This window comes from Natator depressus, chromosome 10 (assembly GCF_965152275.1).
Source record: "Natator depressus isolate rNatDep1 chromosome 10, rNatDep2.hap1, whole genome shotgun sequence".
In the NCBI taxonomy this organism is placed as follows: Eukaryota; Metazoa; Chordata; order Testudines; family Cheloniidae; genus Natator; species Natator depressus.
Window position 1 is genome coordinate 15,411,073 of NC_134243.1, and position 19,800 is coordinate 15,430,872.

Sequence of the window (19,800 nt, forward strand, 5' to 3'; positions counted from 1 at the left end):
GACTCCCTTAATGTTTGTCACTCAATATTACTTCTCTCACTTTCATTACTGTGCCTAGACACATTCAGCAAAGCACTTAAGCACACACTTAAGTGCTTTGCTGAATCAGGGCCTATATAAACAGTCAAGAGAGCTTTTAAGAAATGGGACCAGGATTCACCAAAACTAAACTGTCTGTAAATCTAGGCATAACAAAAAAAACTAGAGAGCCATGTACATGGCATTGCCCTTTGTTGTATTCCAAAGCCTGGCTAGTACGCTGAGTTGTCTGTCTGGACCCTAACCCGAGGAACTAGTGTAACTCTACCCATATAAAATGCCTTTTACATGACATCTTAACTTGAATTGTAAGTTGGTACTTGCATAACTCTTCCCTTGTGTGTTTAAGGGGGATTAGACTCAGTTAATGGCCCAAGTTCAATTATTTTGAGGTTATAAGAGAACACTAAAGGCAGCTTTGTTCCTGCTAATGTGCAGTTTAGCAATGTGGGGCCTGGTCTCTATAAGAGATGCAAAGAGAATGACATTTCAGAAGTGTAGGGAGAATCGCTACTGAAGTAGTAAGTAGCAGCAGTGTTTGAAAGGTAGGAAGTTGGGTCCGTTTCTCCCCTGGCCACAAAGAATCCTACCAGAGGGGACTCACCAAAAAAAGCTGTCCAGAGACCTCCTTGGTGAGTTCCCCCTGATGATTGTGGGAGGCTCTGAGCCTGTGCCTCAGTGGTTCTGGCCACAGTCTTTGACAGCCAGGCTACCAGGGCCTCCGCCCAGCCATAGCTGCCTCCAGGATCCCTGCAGCAGGTAAGACTGTGCAGAGCAGGTACTATGGCCCCAAAACGTGCACTGGGCCCAGGGATGGTGACCTGCAACTCCCCCTATTCCCCCTTTTCATTTAGTTAAAACATAGTTGTACAAAAACTAGTTGAGCCAGAGAGACAGGCACAAATGGCTGCTGTGTTGCTCCTGTCATGCACTTCAATATTTACTCAATCTAGTATTTACATTGCAATTAAAGTATTTAAAAATGTTTCTGACCTTCATTAGCCTTTCCAGGTTGGCGGCTTTCCAGCTGCTGCAGCCATTTTCCTCCTAAGCCAGCTTTCTCCAGCTGCCATAGGGGTCACTAGAATTCATTTTGGGTGGTGGGGGGGGAGGGAGGGGAGACAAAATCCTGAACATACTTATCTGCACCTGTTACATATTGGAAGCATTTGCTAACGTGATCTGTCCCTTACCACTGCTTGTCATGTAGGCAGATGAGAGCCCTCAGCCTAATTCACTTTGGGCCAGTGTCTGGTTACTACTTTGTTTGCAACAATGACTTTAAATGCCAGACTAAGGCTCTAGGCCCACAGGGAACTGGGTTTTTAAAAACCAAAATAGCAGGAAGGTTGTCACATTATTTAGACTTATCACAGGGTACGCACCATGGGTAGCACTTCCTCTGGAGAACAGCTCTCTTCCAGGTCTAACAGCTGCCCTTGCAGGCTCTCAACCCATTATCCTCTTCCTTATCTTGCACCCCCTCTCTCACTTCAGGGGCTTCTTTGTGACTCGGCCCTCCAGCCAAACTCTGTGGTTTCTCCTTCTGGGGTATAAAGTCTTACTGGACCTGTTGATAAGGCCAGTCGTTCTCAACCTTTCCAGACTACCGTACCCCTTTCAGGAGTCTGTTTTGTTTCACGTACCCCAACTTTCACCTCACTTAAAAACTACTTGCTTACAAAATCAGACAAAAATACAAGTATCACAGCACACTATTACTGAAAAATTGCTTACTTTCTCACTTTTACCATATAATTATAAAATCAATTGGCATATAAATATTGTACTTACATTTCACTATGATACTTGAGCATGTTTTTCACTTGTGAGCTTTTTCTGAAACCTGAGCCACAGGCGGCAGGGCTGAAGCATGTAACTTAGTTTTGCGGGGCCCCCTGTGGCATGGGGACCCAGGCAATTGCCCTACTCGCCACCCCCTAATGCCAGTTCTGCACTTGCAATCCCCCTAAACCCATCCCATGACCTCCCTGGGCACAGAAACCCCCAGGTTGAGAAACACCATTCTAGATGAGTTGAGTACACTCTGGAAGACCTCTGCATACCTGCAGGTTGAGAACCACTGGTCCAGGCTATGCCACTCCATCACTGGCGGGTAGGGGAACCCAGGACCACCCACTACTCCACGTTCCAGCCCAGGGACCCTGCAACACACCGCCAAGGTCTGCTCAGTCCCCAACCTTGCTGCTCTCTCTCTGGGCTGCTGCCTACGCCACCTCCCACTTGGGTTGCCAACCCTCCAGGATTGTCGAGTCTCCAGAAATTAAAGCTTAATCTTTAATTAAAGATTATGTCATGTGATGAAACCTCCAGGAATACATCCAACCAAATTGGCAACCCTACCTCCCACAGACAGTCTTCTCTACCCTGCTCTCTCCTGGGTATGTCCTCCACGAGGGCCATGCTCCCAGGGGCTTAATTCTTTCCCTGGGTGCCTTCCTGCCTTCTCTAACACACAGAGGAGGATGGTGGCAGACTTCCTCTCTGCAGCCATTGCTGTTGCCAGCCCACACCTGCTCAGCTGAGCTTCAGCTTTGGCTCAGGAGTTGCATCTACAGCCTAATCCCCTCATGTGTGGCCTATCACACTAACTGGATCTTTCTTGGCTTCCTGAACTGTTTTAGGGCTGCTGTGGGTGGATACCCCATCACACTTGTGCTTCTGCAAATTCAGCAGTTCTGGGCCTTACTACCCAAGTCTGTTGCTAGGAGAGGTACCTATGATTTGCCAGACCAGACCACTGAGCCATCAAGTCTGAAATGCCACCTCTTGGCCAGGACTGTCCTGGAATCTCCAGAAATTAAAGCTTAATCTTTAATTAAAGATTATGTCATGTGATGAAACCTCCAGGAAAACATCCAACCGAAACTGACAACCCTATGGCCTCTGGCAGACACAAACATCTGGGGTGATATCCTGATACCACTGAAATCAATGGGAGTTTTGCCACTGATGTCACTGGGGCCAGGATTTCACCCCTGCATCAGAAGAGGTGGGGATGCATAAATGAAACATGCATTCGGAAGTTCACTTGTTGTCTCGGGGAAATAGTTTTAAGCAGTTGATTGAGCTCTCTGGGCAAATCCTCTATCAAAAATGAATACTAGCAGGTCTGCCACCTCTTTAAAGAGTCTGAATCATTGCAAGAAGGCCTCCCCTATGGACAAGAGGTGACCTCAGCAGGTCTTAGATTGAAAGTCTACAGTTTGCCCTTGAGGCTACAGGCTCCCCCACTTCCACATGCTGATCGGCTGAGGTGCTGGCTCCTTTCCTTCTGCTTCATCAAGCAAAAAAACCCATGAAAGGCCCTCAGCACCTAGCAGATTTCCTCCTTTTAGCAATCTGCTTCTGCTAGAGAGAGAAGAGGTTTTGTTCACTGAAGCCTGGTTTGCAGTAGATAAGAGAAGTGAGCAGTTAAATTTTAATAATCTCTTCCCATCCGTCTACAAAAAGAGAGCGCAAGTGACAGAAAATACCTTGATTGGACAACGTTATGCATCTCCCCCCTCCCCAGTAGAGCACGGTACTAAGCTAAACTGGAGATATTACAGGCACTTGTGGGCACTGCACAATGGAAGATACTAGCCTAGATGGCTCAATGGTCTGATCTGCCATTCAAATCCCTGTGAGGGAGAGATTAGTTCAAAACACCTCTCACTAAGTAATGGGGTTTTTTTTGGGAGGGAAAAAACTCGTTGGAAAGAACTCAAGTTGAGGCGGTAGAATCCAGCCCCTGCAGTTAAGAGAGCGCAGTGTGTGAAAAGCAACATTCATTGTTCCCTGTTGTATCAGCAGGTAGCTACCGCAGAAGATGGAAACGTGTCTCTCTCACAGCCGGTCTCTGACACTTTACGTATTCCAGATAAAAACATTATCACACTACCGGTCCAGTGGAATAAATATCACATTACGAAGTCTCTCCACACTGCACCAAGCATTAGAGTAGGGAGAACTCATAGGGTCTCTCTACACTGCATGGCACCAATGCTGAGGCCGGGTCAGTCGACTTGGGCTCGGGCTGCAGGGCTGAAAATAGCAGCGTAGATGCTCAGGCTCAAGCTGGAGCCCAGCTCTCAGACTTCATGAAGGGGGTGGGTCTCAGAGCCCAAGGCCAAGCCTGAACTGCTACACTGCTATTTTTAGCCCTGCAGCCCGAGCCTCACGAGCCCAAGTCAGCTAACTCAGGCCAGCCGTGGCCATGCCACAAGTCTTTTATAGCAGTGTAGACACACCCATAAGGGTCAGAACTGCTTTCTGTTGCACACAGAGCACCTTGGGTTGCATGGGTTCTTTACACAACACACAGTCAACCTGTGGAACCCTTTGCCAGGGGCTGTTGTGAAGGCCAAAACTATAATACGGTTCAAAGAAAGAACTAGAGGAGTTCCTGAAGGATAGGTCCATCAATGACTATTAGCCAGGATGGGCAGGGATGCAACACCATGCTCTGAGTGTCCCTAGCCTCTGTTTTGCTAGAACCTGGGAGTGAACAACAGGGGATAGATCACTTGATGATTGCCTGTTCTGTTCATTCCCTCTAAAGCACCTTGCACTGGCCACTGCCGGAAGACAGGATATTGGGCTAGATGGACCATTGGTCTGACCCAGTATGGCCGTTCTTATGTTCTAGGGGGTCTCTGCAGCTGTTCTCTTCAACACCCCCTGCAAAGGATCCACCAATCTCTCCCTCACTCAGCCACCAGCCTGCTTCCCCCTTGCACTACCCTACTCTGTGGGGACAAAGGTAGGGCCCATGAAGCTACATCCTGTGCAAACATGAGCACCTAAATCCTGCCCTTGCCCCCTCTGCAGCATAACCACAACTGTCCGGCTAACATCAGCACTCTATGGCCATAGGTGGGGACAGTTGTGACATATGCTGTACATGCAACATTTCCAAACAAAGAAATGTTAGCTTGCGGGGGAGGCGAAGAAGAGCAGGGCTAGGAGAAATGGAAGTTTTTATTCCAAATTTTTTTTTTAAAGTTTCTTTTCTTGTTTCGATATCTCCTGTTTCATTTGTTGTATTTTATAGTACCTAGCCCAGAATGAATCCTAATTGATTACAATGCCGGCTTTATTAGCAGAGTTCATTTTAAATGCACAGATTATCATTGTCCAACTGGTAAATATACAAAACATTTGTTCTGCAATCACATCATTTTTGCAAAGATCACAAGTGAATTAACTGTTAAATATTTATAATACAATAGCATCCAAAGGGTCCAAATGGAACTGGGGTCCCATTGGACTGGGTGCTGTACAAAGACAAGCTCCTGCCTAGAAGAGCTTACAATCTAACAAATCTCTTTTAAGGTTTCTGTTAAAAGGCACTTTCAAATATATATAATGCAACAAGGATCACATTAATTATTGTGCATTTTAAGTGTACTTGTAGGACTACATTTTAGGACCGTGACCCAAAGCCCACTGAAGTGAATTAGAACCTTTCCATTTACTTCAATGAGTTTAGGGCAGGGGTTCTCCAACTGTGGGTTGGGACCCCAAAGTGGGTCGCAACCCCATTTTAATGGGGTCACCAAGGCTGGTGTTGGCCCTGGCTCCCAGCAAGTCTGAAGCCCAAGCCCCACCCGCCGGGGCTGAAGCCAAAACCTGAGCCTCACCACCCTGGGCTAAGGTTACATGCCCCCACCCACGGCACATAGCACCCCAATTTTTGTTGTCAGAAGTGGGTCACGGTGCAATGAAGTTTGAGAACTGCTGGTTTAGGGCATTTAGGATCTGATCCAAGGCCATTTTGTTAGGTAGTATTCATACCTGTTCGATCACACTAATCAAACTACTCAAAATACGTTTCTATTGTCATTAAAATTGTTCCTCCCTCTGAGTAGCAGGATATTTAAGAATTCAAGGGGAAAAAAATCCAGGTAATTGTGGTTAAAGAAATTAGTCCTGCTATCCAAACATCAGGTCAGTTAGATATGTCCCTTCAGTAGCTGTATACATTCCAAAGTACCGTACCGGGCCATAAACTTCATTATTTCTGCACCAAGATTCCCCATTACATGGTGTCACTTCTGGAGGAATAGAAGTTACAGCCAGTATTTTCAATAATGACTAGTGATTTAGGACATGACTGTTGGGTGCCCAACTCGAGGTACCTTATAAAAAGAGTAATTTTCCTAACGGGCAGAGCACCCCCCCCCACTGAAAAAGAATTTGTTTATAAAGCCTGCCCTGCAAAAGCAATCTGGGTGTTGAACAATCAAACAATTTCTCATTACAAATTAAAAGAACATTCTGACCTCAGGAAAATTACAAACAAAGCAGGTAAACAAAAACTATAAGAACAGAGAAGGTGTTTCAAATCGGGCAACCAAAATCACTAATCTCTTTGAAAAGCCTGACCTACAATTTAGGATAATTTCAACAAGAACTATGAGATCTAGTCACTAAACATTTGTCTTTCCAAAAACAAACAAAAAAGAAACCCACCAGCAGGAAATAACCCCTTAATCCTCTAAATGCTGAAATATACAGGAATGTGTGGAGAAGAGAGAACGAGGCCAGTAGCTAACTTTAGCTGCCTTGTCTGAAGCTGTGAATTTGTGTGGAGTATTTTTTTAGCTGTTCATCGTGTTCCTCATCGCCGTGTTGCTGTTGGTAATGCTGGTACAGTTTGGAGCTATTGGCTGCCCCAGTTCCTTCTACAGTTGGAAGGTGCCCACTGGACATATGGAGTATGGTGGAAGTCAGTGATTTAATGTAATTTTTGGCTAGTGTAAGAGTCTCAATTTTAGAAAGTTTATTCTCAGCTCTCACATGAGGGATAACCTCCCGCAAGGCCTGGAATGCATTATTGAGCTTGTGCATTCTCTGCCTCTCCCGTTCATTGCTTTCCAGTCGCCTCAAGTGTCTGTCTTTGTTGTTCCAAGCATGTTTGGCTTTGACTGTACCAGTCTTGTTGCTCTCATTGTTTCTGCCATTTCTCCTTTCTTTGCGTTGCAAACATTTCACCAGTTCCTCTTTGCTCAAAGTTGTCTCCCCAAGAAAGGCTTCTTTGTCAACAGCAAGCCTGTGCTTCGTTCTTTTGCTTTTGGTCTTCATGTTTCAGTAGATGATGGGGAAACGTCACCCAGCCTGTTCTCCCACTAAGTTAATCTTCTGGTACTAGCCATCAACATGCTGCAAAAACATAACATCAACATCTTCAGCTGTCGTTACCTTTCATACTGAACAAATGGAAAGTCATTGTGCTGTTTTGCTTTGTACCAGCATCTACCTGCAAAATACTGTGAAACTACCAGCTGGATCTTTTATTTATTAGTATATGTTTTACTGATTGTTAACATCAGCCCATCTGGGCTCTATGGATGGAAGTAGGGCCCCTGGAGAGGATCCTCTTAACCACAGCACGTGGGCAGTGGTGGTGGTGATGTATTTGCATCTTGATTCATGCATGTTAGTGGGACTGGGGGGTAAGGGGAAGAGGGAGGGAGCCTGTACTACATCTGTTCTTAATGTACTTGCTTTGGATTTCAGTCTCCAACTGGCAACATTCATTCATGGCAACATTTGTCTGATTCAGTTGGCCTCTGTTTGGGGCCCCTCCCCTCTAATTGAAGGAGAGGCCACTGTAGTTCTCTGTGGCGAGATTCTCTCCAGGTTCATTCAGTCCTTGGCCTCTCTGCTGAGAATGCCAATGAGCATGCTTGAGTGTTTGGAGCCAAATGAGTGTTTGACATGGGTTCCTGTCCACTAGAGCCTGTTGGCTTTCAGTCCAGTTCCATTTCACATATGCCACAGGCCAACTGAAATGACTACAATGTGACAATGCTGATAACCACAGAGTAAGGCATTACAAGGAAGATGGACAATGGAAACATTTGGCCAAGTTCTCCTCTTGGCTACAATGGTATCGCTAGTTTAAGTGAGAGAAGAATTTGGTCTGTCTTGAGCAACTAGAAACAGAACAATATTAAAAAAAAAGTGACTGCAAACATTGGTGAGCCAAGTCTGTTCCCTTAAGCAAGAGCTGTCCTGAGGGAAAACAGGAAAGGAATTTAAAGGCTGGACTGAGATGCAGCATTTCCAGTTTAGAGATCTCAACAGCGAAAAGAGGTCTTTGGCGTCAGCAAACCAGAAAGTGAGAAGCACGACAGGAGCATGACTGTCAGTAAAGGCTTAGTTATAAACTCCCTTTCCTCCCAGCTCCTGGCACCCATTCCTTATGAGCTGAATCACATCCATGTGCATGCACACAGAATTGATTTGGGACCAGATCCCTGGATATCCAGCTCCAAATAAGGCAAGTCTCTTCCACTGCAGCTAAAGGAAAACTTGTGAGAGTAGGAGGTCCTGTTTGTGGGCAGCAGCACACACTCACATCGCAAAGCCAACACATTATGCTGTCCTCTGAATGCCCCCTTTCTCTTCCCCCCCATTCCTTTGAGTGTTGCTCTCTTGCTTCCTCTCACAGCTCTCCCAACTTCATCATATGTCTCCCCACCTTCTCTTCATGCCATCCAGACAACTTTTAGGAGCCATTAACTCAAATTTGTACTCACTTCTCATTCACAAGCCAATGCCTTCCTATTTGTCATTTGCTTTTAGTCTTGCCTTTAAAATGCCAGCTGTGTCAGTTTTGTCCACAACTGGTGGAAGGCTCAGACTGCTCCTCCTCATTGATGGTCTTCCCAGCTCTCTTCCAGGGACACCACCTGGCTATTTTGGACTGCTGCGGTTAGAGGAGGAAGGTTGGCTGTTATCAGCACCCACAGTGAAACCTCCTGTATGGTGCAGCAGCAGCAGAGTTCCTGCTGCACAGTGAAGACTGGCATGCTGGCAGCAGTACCTCCTCCTGCAGTGATAGTAGCAGTGCAGGAGGGGGAGTGGGTTGCAGCCTCTCTTCCTTCACCAGCTAATGGCCAAGGTATAGCCATTCTGCCACCCAGTATAACAGCAATTTCTACACCTCCCAAGTCAATAATCCAGCCAACACTGGCAGCATGGCAGAGTCTAGTCTTCCTGTGCCACGGGACAGGGCACCTGCACAGGTGCAGCAATGCCCCTTCCTTCCAGGCTGATGAGCCATTAGACAGTGATGATGCAGAAGCACCCTCTACTTCCACTTTGTGCCAATGCTTGGTTCAATGGCAGACACCTGGCAGCAGCCCCCCCTTGTGCTGATGATTGGTATTAATGGTGGGGGTGTCCATTTACTCCCCTTCGTTCCAGTCTTAGAAAATATTTCTGGTGATGCACTGAAATGCGAGTGACTGGAGAGTCGGACTGCCGTTAGAGACTGGCCACAGAGCTTAACTCCCCTCCTGGAAGGACAGGAGAGGTGCACCACCACGCCACATCACCACCTCTTGCAGTAGAGGGTAAAACTGATTGAGGATGCTGGGAAAACCGACATCACCACCGCCGCCACCTAGGAGCATTCTCAGCTGCTCCTTTCTCCGTGTTCACAGTGTTCCAGCTGCCCTGTGCCAGCTACTCTGGCCGTTCTTTGGGTTCATACCTCATCACAGGGTACTCAAGTTTTCCACAGAGGACCTATGCTCACCTCACAAAGTGGCTTGATTGGGGGCCTCCAGCCCAAGGCTGCCAGGGGAGCAAGACAAGACTGCATCTCAGGTTTCACCCACCAGCCCCACACCATGCTGCCTGAGAGTCATGGGCGCCTGAGGAAAACAGCTGGAGGACAGGGATGATACTGGGGAAAAGAAAAACCAAAGCCAGGCCAGGAGAAACCTTGGAGCTTCTCTCTCTTGGAGAGATGGCAAATCAGAAGTAGGATGGAACAGTGCAAATAGGCACCAAGGAGAGCAGCCAAATCCCTACCTCCCCTGCAGAAGGCACTGCCACTGGGAAAGCAACCAGCTGCTCCTTGACAGACACCCACCTTCCTGGACTGGGGTGGCAGCCAGCAGAGGAAAGGGGGGAGCTCCTAGGAGAAGAGGATTTGGCAGATTAAGGGGAGCACGGAGCCAGATGGAACCAGTAGACTAAGGATAGCAGGTGACGATAGGGTACATGAAGTGGCTTGGGGGAAGGTTGTTTTCAAATACAGCTACACACCCCAGACCCATCCGCTACCCACCCCCAAACCCCTCGTCCTATAGCCCACAGTCCTGTAGTGTCACTGGACAGGCTCGACACTACCTCGGGGAGACGGGGAGACAGTGGGGATGAGGGAGAGTCCTGGCGGGAGTTTGGGGTCAGCAAGGGGGGGGGCAATGGGGGCTGGGGCAGGCTAGAGCAGGAGGGGCTGGGGGTAGGAGGCCGGTGGAGGCATTCAGAGCTCGCAGAGCGGGAGGAGAGGCGAAGGCTAGCGAGGGACCAAGCGGGCAGACAGAGGAGGAACTCGGTCGGGGCAGCGGGGGACGGAGCGGGGGGAAGGCATAGGAGAGAGTGACCGGAGAAAAGACCTACCGAGGGCGCAGGGAGCCCCCAGGAGGGACCGGAGCCCCGCGGGAGGGCTCCAGAGGGAAGGCGGTGGGCACGGCGGGGTTGGAGCGGCCAGTGCAATTTCAGACAGCGGGAGCCCCTCCGCCACTCCCCGAGCGGCCCTTTGCCCCCCGCGCCGGGAGCCTGGTGCCCGGCACGCGTACCTGGGAGCCGGCGAGGAGGGCGGGACGCCGGAGAAGGGCCGCCGGGCGAGCAGCCACTCGCAGGTGGCTGAGACGCGTGTGACCGCAGCCCGCCCGCTCGCCGGGCCGGCCTGGGACACGTCGCTTTAGTGGCGGAGCCAGCGGGAGGCGGAGCCCGGCGCAGCAGGCGCGTCCAGGCAAATCCCCAATGGAGGCGGGGACGGCTGCGGGCGGGGCGCGCGGCTGGCCCCGTGCGGGGCTGACCGAGGGTCCGCGCCACCTGCACGGGGGCAGAGCCGGGACCTTAGAGCCGCGGGGCAAGTTGTTGTTTCCACGGGGCAGCGCGGCGAGAACGTGGGTCCTTATCGCGCGGGCGGCGCCGCCCGCTCCTGCGGCACAGAAGGCGGCATTGTGCGGCCCAAGTTAAGCGTGAGATGGGCCCCCCTGCCCTGTGAAGAAAAGCCCGTTTGTCTAAGAGGTTGGAGAACTTGTTCAAACACAGCTTAATCCATATGAAAACAAAACACCAGGAAAGGTGCCCACATCAGTGCGGCACAGGGCTCTCTTCCTGCAAACATTGTGTCAGTTCACCAGAGAACAGCTTCAGCTTGCAAACTCAATGTTCCCAAATGGCAGGGGGGTTTAAATTATTAAGAGACTGGGGTACACGGGTTCTGCTTTGTGCTGCAGTTCCAGCTGGGCACCGGGACTGCGCTGGTTTTGGATGGGTCAGCATTCTGGGGGACTTCCCCTTCAACACTCGGGTGCTGCAACTGGGACTGGTGATTCAACAGGTAGAAACGCTTCCCTCACAGTCAGTACCGAAACAATGCTCCATCCAACACGATCGCAGTTGGCACTCTGCTGCGGGAGCCTCTCCGACAGAGCACAGATAATGAGGTCATCATGACTACTTATTATAAAGGAACAGGCTTGGCAAGCTGGTCAATCGACCTATTTGTCCATGGTTAAATATAGTCCAGTGGTCCAGCAAGAATTCCCTGAGGTAGGTGGGGGCCTGCGTTTTTGACTGCATGACGGTACTATTCCATTTTTTTTAAGAGAACAATTTGTTTTGCATTTTTCTGAACTAAAATAACCCACTACACTAGCTTTTTATTTATATATAATTAGACATAAGAATCTAAGGCTAAGCCTACTGGAGACCATAAAGTCTTCCTCTTTTTTGTTACTGTTCTAATAAGTTAGTGCTTTAAAATATTTGACCATTTTTGACATGTGACAATGTTTGACTGGTCAAATACCCAGCCCTAGAGAGGAAGGGTGTGTGATAGGGCACTACTGGGACTTCACAGAACTGGGTTCAATTCCATATTCCACTACAAACTAACACCTTGGTCAAGTCACCTCGTCTCTCTGTGCTGCAATTTACCATTTATAAAATGCAGTGAATGGCACTTTCCTCTTCCACAATAGTGTTGTAGTGGTAAATGCATAAGACTGGGAGGTGTTCAGATACTATGGTGCTCGGGGCCATGAGATATGAAAGTGATAAAAGTGCCATGGGATCTTTAAGGGCTGTGGGAAAAGCCCCCATGTCCTAGTCAAATTTCAACCTGAGCCATTATATTTTGCCCACTTAAAGCTCCTACTGTGATTTAAGTTGAAGCGTCTGTTGGTTAAAATCCATGGAAGGAATTTTGAGTTGGAAAAAAACTGCAGAGTTACATTTCTTAAAGGCAGATACCAAAAGATTCATATATTCCATTGTATAGTGTAACCCAAGTTATTTGTTTTCTGAAGGCTAGAATTGAAAGCATTTCTTTTAAAACCTTTAAATGCATTTTAGGATCATGACAATGAAAAAGGTCTATGAAAAAGAATTATTTCTATTTATTGTGCACTTTGGGGTAGTTTTGTCACTTCCTAAACTGAAGACAGGAACACAAGTAGTGAAATTAGTAGCATAGCAACAGTTTACCATGTTAACTCTACACAATCTATATTGCTGTTCACTAAATATATGCTACAAATTCTGAAATATTATAATTGTGCCAAATTCATCCTCACTAAAATTCCATTTCAGTTGCATTTTTTAAAGTACAAACGTTATAATAATGGATTTCTTTTTAGAAGCTAATTATGTCATCTGTATTTAAATATGTTCACCTGTTCAATATTTTCCCAAGTTTCTTGCACTGTTTCCATTGTTCAGTCTTAGTTTCTTGCATGTTTTTCACATTGCTACAGTAGAAAAAAGTCAAGAGTTGCAAATACAACAAATACTTTGTGCCTATCCTGCCACATGGAAATCAAAGTGCTTTACAAACATTAAGCTTCAATGACCTGTGACTAGGGAAGCTCTATCCCCGATTTACAGATGGAAAAAGTGAGGCATATAGAATTTTTGGCCCACATTTTCAAAAGAGGCATCCAACTTTATATGGCTAATGTGGGACACATACAGCCTCATTTGAGGAAGTGATGACCACACAACTCCAATTTAAGTCAATAGGAAATGCAGGTGTTCAGCACTATGAAAGTGCCCTTAAGTTGGGCACCCAAAATCTAATGCATTGAAGGCCATTTTTGGAAGCATTGGCTCTTTTTGACTTGCTCCAAAGTCACACAAGTAGTTTGCTGAGGAGCTGGAAATAGAGTCTAAATCTTGTGACTTAGAATCCTCTACCCAAGGACCCACCTTTCTTCTCACTATATGCAATTTTGGTGGTGTTGGTAATGGCAGCTTTAGAAGGCCCAGGCATAAAGAATTGTATTACTGAAGCATTTTTGAGCACTTCATTTACATTATTTTTTTCATTTTAAAATGTTTTCCATCATCATCTAAACCAGGAAAACAGGAGTTCAGAGGTTTATACCAATGCCATTCACCCCGTTAATTGTCTGTAAAGGGAGAACTGATATGCAACCTCTTCACAACAAGACAGCGAGTATGTCAGTTCTACTTAGACCTCCTTATCCCAAAGAGCAGGAATCCATGCCTACTTCATGACAATAGCAGGGTTTGTTTTGTTTATATAAAGACATGTACATTCATGTGTAGTCTCTATTAAACCTCACATAATTATGGCAAAACCTACGGTGATGATTTCAGATGTTAACACATTTCAACACATTTTCACTTGAAAGATATTACTACAAATTAAATCTATGCTGTACTTTGAACAGTGCTTCCCTGTAGAGGGTATGTGTTATGCGATGTGATGTTCAAGTGATGGTGACACATACTAGCAGAAGAGATCAGGAATCTAAAATACACCCTCTCATATAGGCTGTGTTGTGCTGTGTAGGCTGAAGTGTCTGGGGCTTCAGGCACCTGGGGTAGAATAGATGCTGCCCAGTTCCTCGCTTATGAGCACACTGATTTCACTCCCACAAGTAGTCCCACTCACTTCACTGAAACGAAGAGCTGAACAAGTACCAGAACTGAGTTGGGCTAAGAATAAACAAACACAGACATGAAGGTTATAAATATATAACTGTATTTTATTTTTTAATATTAAATAGTGTTTTTAAATTACAAGCAATTTATTGAATCACACTATGCATGGTAATCAATATACAGTAGAAATATTACAATTTAAAAATGTACACAATTGCAAGACAATTTGACCTGAAATTCCATTAACTATGATGTATTGCCAAAAACTTCATACCTGTATTAAATTACAATAGGAAAACCTCATACCTATGATTTTGTTACATAGCTTCTCATTTACAAATTGAATTAAACGTTGTATATATACACACACATCAGTACCATTTATCATTAAGTTACACCTATGACTGTGCAAGTTCAAACAATTTAATAAAACTAATAATTTTAAGTCATATTCAAGTTTATCTGAAAAACAGGCTGCTGGTATCACAAATACTTATTTTCAATATATTTATATGGTCTTGTACTCTCTCTAGATTTTTTCATATCAAAGACTTGATCCAAAACTTATTAATATTTAAGGATATTTTTGTATGACTTAAAGCTGAAGAAATTTTGTACACGCCATTCTTATTTTAAGGCTATTTCTTATAAGGCTAATATATTTTGATTCCACCTTTCATTAAATCCAACAAATAGCCATGTCACTAACACCTGACTTACCACTGAAATTTTAGCATAGTGCTTAATAGTTAAAAAACAAAAAAAACCAACACAAGTATTTCCCTACCAACCAGCCCCTCATGAAAAAAGATTCAATACTACATATAAATGTATTACTTAAAATACTGATAAAAGAAAGAGGCTTGAATGGCTTTCATTAGTGCATCACCAAGGATATGAAAAAAAAGTGTTTAATCTGTTTGTTTCCATGGAAACGGCAACTTACATGTACAACGTATAGCTGAAGGTTAACGACTCGGGAAGGTACAGGTGTTTCAAATAAAAAAATTTACTTTCTTCTCACTTCATTGGCCTCTCTGTGTGACCGAGTCACATTTTCTCACCAAGAAATTTTTTAAATCACGTTAGCTTCCATTTTAACTGTAGATGCGATCTTTTTTGTAAGATACTTAAGTAGCCAAATTAAGATAATGCCTTTTAGCATTTAAATAAATAATCAAGACCTTCTATGAGAGAAGAAACTAAAATGGAATCAACCCTCATAATAAACCATTGAAAAAAAACAGATAAGTATTTCTAAAACTGAAACCATTTGGATAACTAGTGCAAGAGATTACAGAATTTAATGTATGGCCCATTTGACAAATCACCTCAACGTGATTACATTTCAGCTACTCCACAAATTTGCCTTCCTTGCATAATTCATTGTTGGAACGTGGTTTACCACTTGAACACGGTAGTAGTTTGTAATAAAATTTAACGATACATATTTCTAAAAAACTGATTACAATTTTAATCTAGTGAATTGGATTAATGAAATTAGTATCCACTGAGATTAAGGAAGTGTGGCAATTCACAGATATAACAATGATTTTTCTTTGTAATATGGCTAAAGAAACACTTTGTATATCATCCCCCACACACACATCCCATTTTGAACAAAAAATGTCTGTTTGGCAATTCGTTAGCAAACAGTCCATTTTGACACAGGAGTAAACTTTCATTATGATGTAAGGTTTTAAGACATGGTACTCCTACTAAAGAGAATGGGAGTCACAAATGACTAACGCCCTATCAACTGAGGAAAATCCTGATGTGTTGAATGCAAGGTTAAATACTGCTCAGCTGCACAAGATCTGTTCCATAATCTAAATTCCTGATGTTACAACAGGAACAAAAGTGAAGCTGCATCTCAATATTCCAGTCAAACTATATTAGCTTTTATTTAACCTCAGAAACTATGTTCAAAATCAAGAGATTCAGAATTAAGGCTGAAACTCCTTCTCTAACCCTGTGATACTTTAGGTGTTTCAGCACACATGGGGTAGACAATTCCATACATTCTTTGGAGACTCAGCATATGGAGTTTCATTCTTAATTTTGGATTTCCCTGCTTTTTTATTTATGGTAATATAAAAGTGTTACAGAAAAATACAAAGACTGATGAGACACCTTAATCTGGTGTGTGTTTAAGGAATTTTTAAAAGTCTGTATTACAGAACTAATAGGATGTTTAGTGTGCCACAGCCTATCATTTATATTTTAATATGTATAAAGAGCATACCACGTAAAAGCTCCTTTAAACCCATTACAGTATATACTGTAAGTGTATATTTAGAACTGGCTTTACATTTAAAAATATGTTGAAAAATTCTATGAAAAGTTGTTGCTCTGCATGTGCAACAGCAAATTTCTATGATGTTACTCACACTGAAGTACAAGTCTCCCTGTGACTCTCAGGTTCCCTCTGGACCTGAGCTCCTCAGTAGGACAACTCAGTATCTCAGCAATTCATTTTATTTCTAGAACTAATCTCTTTCCCTTGAGGGGTATGAAAGCCATTCTAGCTGTAAGGGCCAAATAACTCTTTAAAAAAATATATTTATATATTCTACTTTTTTGTACTCCTGTCACTTAAAACCAATGCCCTGTTTTAAACCAAACTGTGTATAAAATAAAATTGCAACATCAAACAGAGCTTAACAGCTGAAAATATGTAGTTCTTTATGCTGCAGATGATTACAATTCTTAGCTTTTCTGTACCTAGACCTATTCAGCAGAAAAACTAGTCCTATACTAAAGCAGAGTAAACAATATTTATGCCACTAAGATGCAGTATGCTGTACAGCCAGATAGCAGTGTTGACCACAAAGCTCTAAATGCCAGCATTTTTCAGCTTTTTCCAATCTGGCCCCACATTTGCGGCTGCATAATGCATTTCACAGGCAAAGGAATTACTGCCCAACTGTATTTAGTGAGACAGTGAGGGAACTTGTTAGACAACTTATTTAAAGGATTAATTAAAACTAGCTGGATTTGTAATGGAGAGATAAAACTATGTTCACTTCACTTGGACAGCTTAATGGCAAGCTTTACTATCTTATATCTTTGGGTCAGTGCACATTTCAATCAGCACCATGGAGCCCTGGTTATGTCTTAATACAGGCCTGGACAGTTCTCTGGGTGACAAAGTATGAATGCCAATTTTCTACTGATTTAGAAGCAGACTATTCGCATGCTTAAATCCCCAGTTGTTAATCCTAATATTCAATAGTTTTTGCAGTAATTGAGATAGAAGGATCTTTCTGAATGGGAAGGAGGCATGGAAGGCCCAAATCCATAGTCAAAAAAAATAATTTGGGCTTCAGAATTCATAGGATGAACAAGTGAGCAGCCAGGCCTGATGGGTCAATTTTTATTAAAATTAATCTTTTTACAAGATAACTTGCATTGAAACTGGGTTTCAGGGCCAACATATACCTCCCTCCCTCCAAAAGTAGACAGTTGTAATGGAATGCAGAAAGGCCATCAAATATGACTAGACAGGAAGGTGCTACTATATGATCACTTTCAAGAGTGAAAATAAGATATTCACTTAATCCAAAATAGATCCCAAAGATACTTCAGACATCCCTCCCCAAATTTCCTATGAAATACAGGCACTCTCACAATTTGTAGTAGCTACCACTTTAAATGGTACTGCATGTAAGATTCCAGCAATTCTAACATAACACTCAGAAATTATGTTTGTTTTACAAGTGCAGTGCATAGCAAAGACTAAGAGTACAAAATGAACTGGTTAACTGGGCCAATTCTATTTGTCTTAATTTTCTTGAAAAAAAAATTAAGATTTTGATTCTATACAATGTTGGGGAACATGGGAAGAAAAATCTATAGTGCAATTGCAGTAAGCAAAGTAATATGTAGTAAGTGATATCTTTCAGAATAAATATGGCTCACTATTGATCAACTGTCATTCATACAGTTTCAACAACACAGCCACCTGTTGCACAGGACAATTACACACAATTCTACAACAGGTAGTATGTTCAATAGATAACGAACTACATGGAAAAATATAAAAGGAATATGATACAATCCCATACATAAACCAGAATGTAGTGTAACTGCTTTACATGTTTGTTACAAATAATTATCTGAATACTTCAAGTACTTGAAAACAGCGGCAGAATCATTCAATGAAAAGCAAATTGCATTGATTTAAAAAACATTACATTACAAAGTTAAATACACATTCAAATTAATGTCCTGATTTAACATTGCTTTCAGTGTTTTTTTTAAGTCTTAGTATTTCTTGATTACCTGTATTTCACTCCAGCAGATCCACATAAGTTTTAGACAGAGTTTATCAGACATTAGTCCAGAGTAGGTATGTACCACATGTATAATTCCAGTGAGGAAACTTTAACTCATCTAATCTTTTTCTCCATCTTCACTGCTTCCTATTAGGAGAGGAAAAATCAGAAGACATAGGTAAGATACTTGCACATTTTCTTTATTATTTAAAAATATACTAAGGATTTTCTGTATAAGCCTTCCCTAAATTCTTTGCTAGACTTTTCCTAGAACATGACATTCTGGTTCACTTTCTAAAGTACTGGTTAAAATTTCCTTTTTTTAAACTTTCAGCTACTCCAAAGTTAAACATGTGGCACACGCATACATAGGCACATCTGCTTAAATCACACAGTTCAATGTCACTGTTTAGGTCACATGAGAAAGTGATGTATGATCTCTAAAACATCTCTTATCAATAGATTACTAAGCAGCAAATATAATACAATGCAAATAAAACTAATATTGATTCATTTTTTATAAAAACTGAGAACCAGGGAACCTCCCTGGCTAATATTTATTTTTAATCTCTTGATAAAATATTGTATTTATAATGATACTTTGAAATTATTTTTGAGTTTGTCGCTATTCTTATTTTAATTGTTTTTTTCTGAGGCATTTTGGTACTAAAATATACAGAGGAACACTTTAGCAGAGCCAGGAATATAAAGGAAACTGCTCAGTACAGAAATATCATCAGTACTTTAACATTACTGTATATGGGTCTACTGCTAAACCCTCCTTTAAGAAGGAAATTCCCTACCTACAACAGATCAAGCTCTAAAAAGACGTTGCAATCCCTAGCAGAGTCTCAGGGACATACTTCCTACAAGAAACTAGATTATAAAACAAATGTAGGTACTACAATAGTCTAATACTGCTCTTAAAGGTCCTTAACTAGTGAAATAAAAACAAAAATTAAATTATGGCCAGTGATGGGGCCATCATAGAAAGATTCTCAAATACTTTAGAAGCTATAATTTTTTCCTCTTTATGGGGGAGCATGGTTCCTTCCAAAGCTCCACAGAGTGGCCGCCAAGGTAGAAATTTTATTGTTTTTCCTAGAAGGGATAAGGTAGTTCTCTGCTTTAGGAACAAACCCAGAATTTTGGCAGTGCATGTGCACAGGTTTTTCTGGAGAACATTTAGCAACAAAAACACAATTATTTTGATCTAAAATGTTTTGAGCCCAGTATGAGAACTATTAATAAATTACTCGTTTAATCAGGAAAATCATTTAAGATCTTATTAGCAAGGAAAAAGTTATTTGGATTTACCAAAACAGTAAACACACAAATACAGGCCCCAACACCAAGATTTATATTCAGTTCACTGGTTTCAGAGTAACAGCCGTGTTAGTCTGTATTCGCAAAAAGAAAAGGAGTACTTGTGGCACCTTAGAGACTAACCAATTTATTTGAGCATAAGCTTTCGTGAGCTACAGCTCACTTCATCGGATGCATACTGTGGAAAATTGGGTGGGGAGAAAACCTGGATTTG

General features: G+C 43.1%; 2 protein-coding genes across 6 annotated transcripts in view; both read right to left on the reverse strand.

Moving 5' to 3' along the window:
- Positions 1-4,724: 4,724 nt before the first annotated feature.
- BHLHA15 (basic helix-loop-helix family member a15) lies at positions 4,725-10,747 on the reverse strand. 4 transcript variants are annotated; one of them, XM_074965271.1, is made up of 3 exons: positions 10,641-10,747; positions 9,871-9,976; positions 4,725-7,206 (listed from the first exon to the last, which is right to left on the reverse strand). In XM_074965271.1, the coding sequence occupies exon 3, from the start codon at positions 7,126-7,128 to the stop codon at positions 6,601-6,603; it is 528 nt and encodes a 175-aa protein (XP_074821372.1). In that variant the 5' UTR covers positions 7,129-7,206; positions 9,871-9,976; positions 10,641-10,747; the 3' UTR covers positions 4,725-6,600. The 4 variants fall into 4 exon arrangements, with proteins under 4 accessions (XP_074821372.1, XP_074821371.1, XP_074821373.1 ...); XM_074965270.1 differs by lacking the exon at positions 9,871-9,976 and having other exon boundaries at positions 10,641-10,741; XM_074965272.1 differs by lacking the exons at positions 9,871-9,976; positions 10,641-10,747 and adding an exon at positions 10,462-10,562.
- A 3,386-nt stretch (positions 10,748-14,133) lies between these two features.
- Positions 14,134-19,800, reverse strand: part of LMTK2 (lemur tyrosine kinase 2) — a 90,001-nt gene continuing 84,334 nt past the window's right edge. For both annotated transcript variants that reach the window (XM_074965265.1, XM_074965264.1), the window contains exon 14: positions 14,134-18,407. In XM_074965265.1, coding sequence (XP_074821366.1) covers positions 18,379-18,407 — 29 coding nt within the window. In that variant the 3' untranslated portion in view covers positions 14,134-18,378. The remainder of the gene's footprint in view (positions 18,408-19,800) is intronic.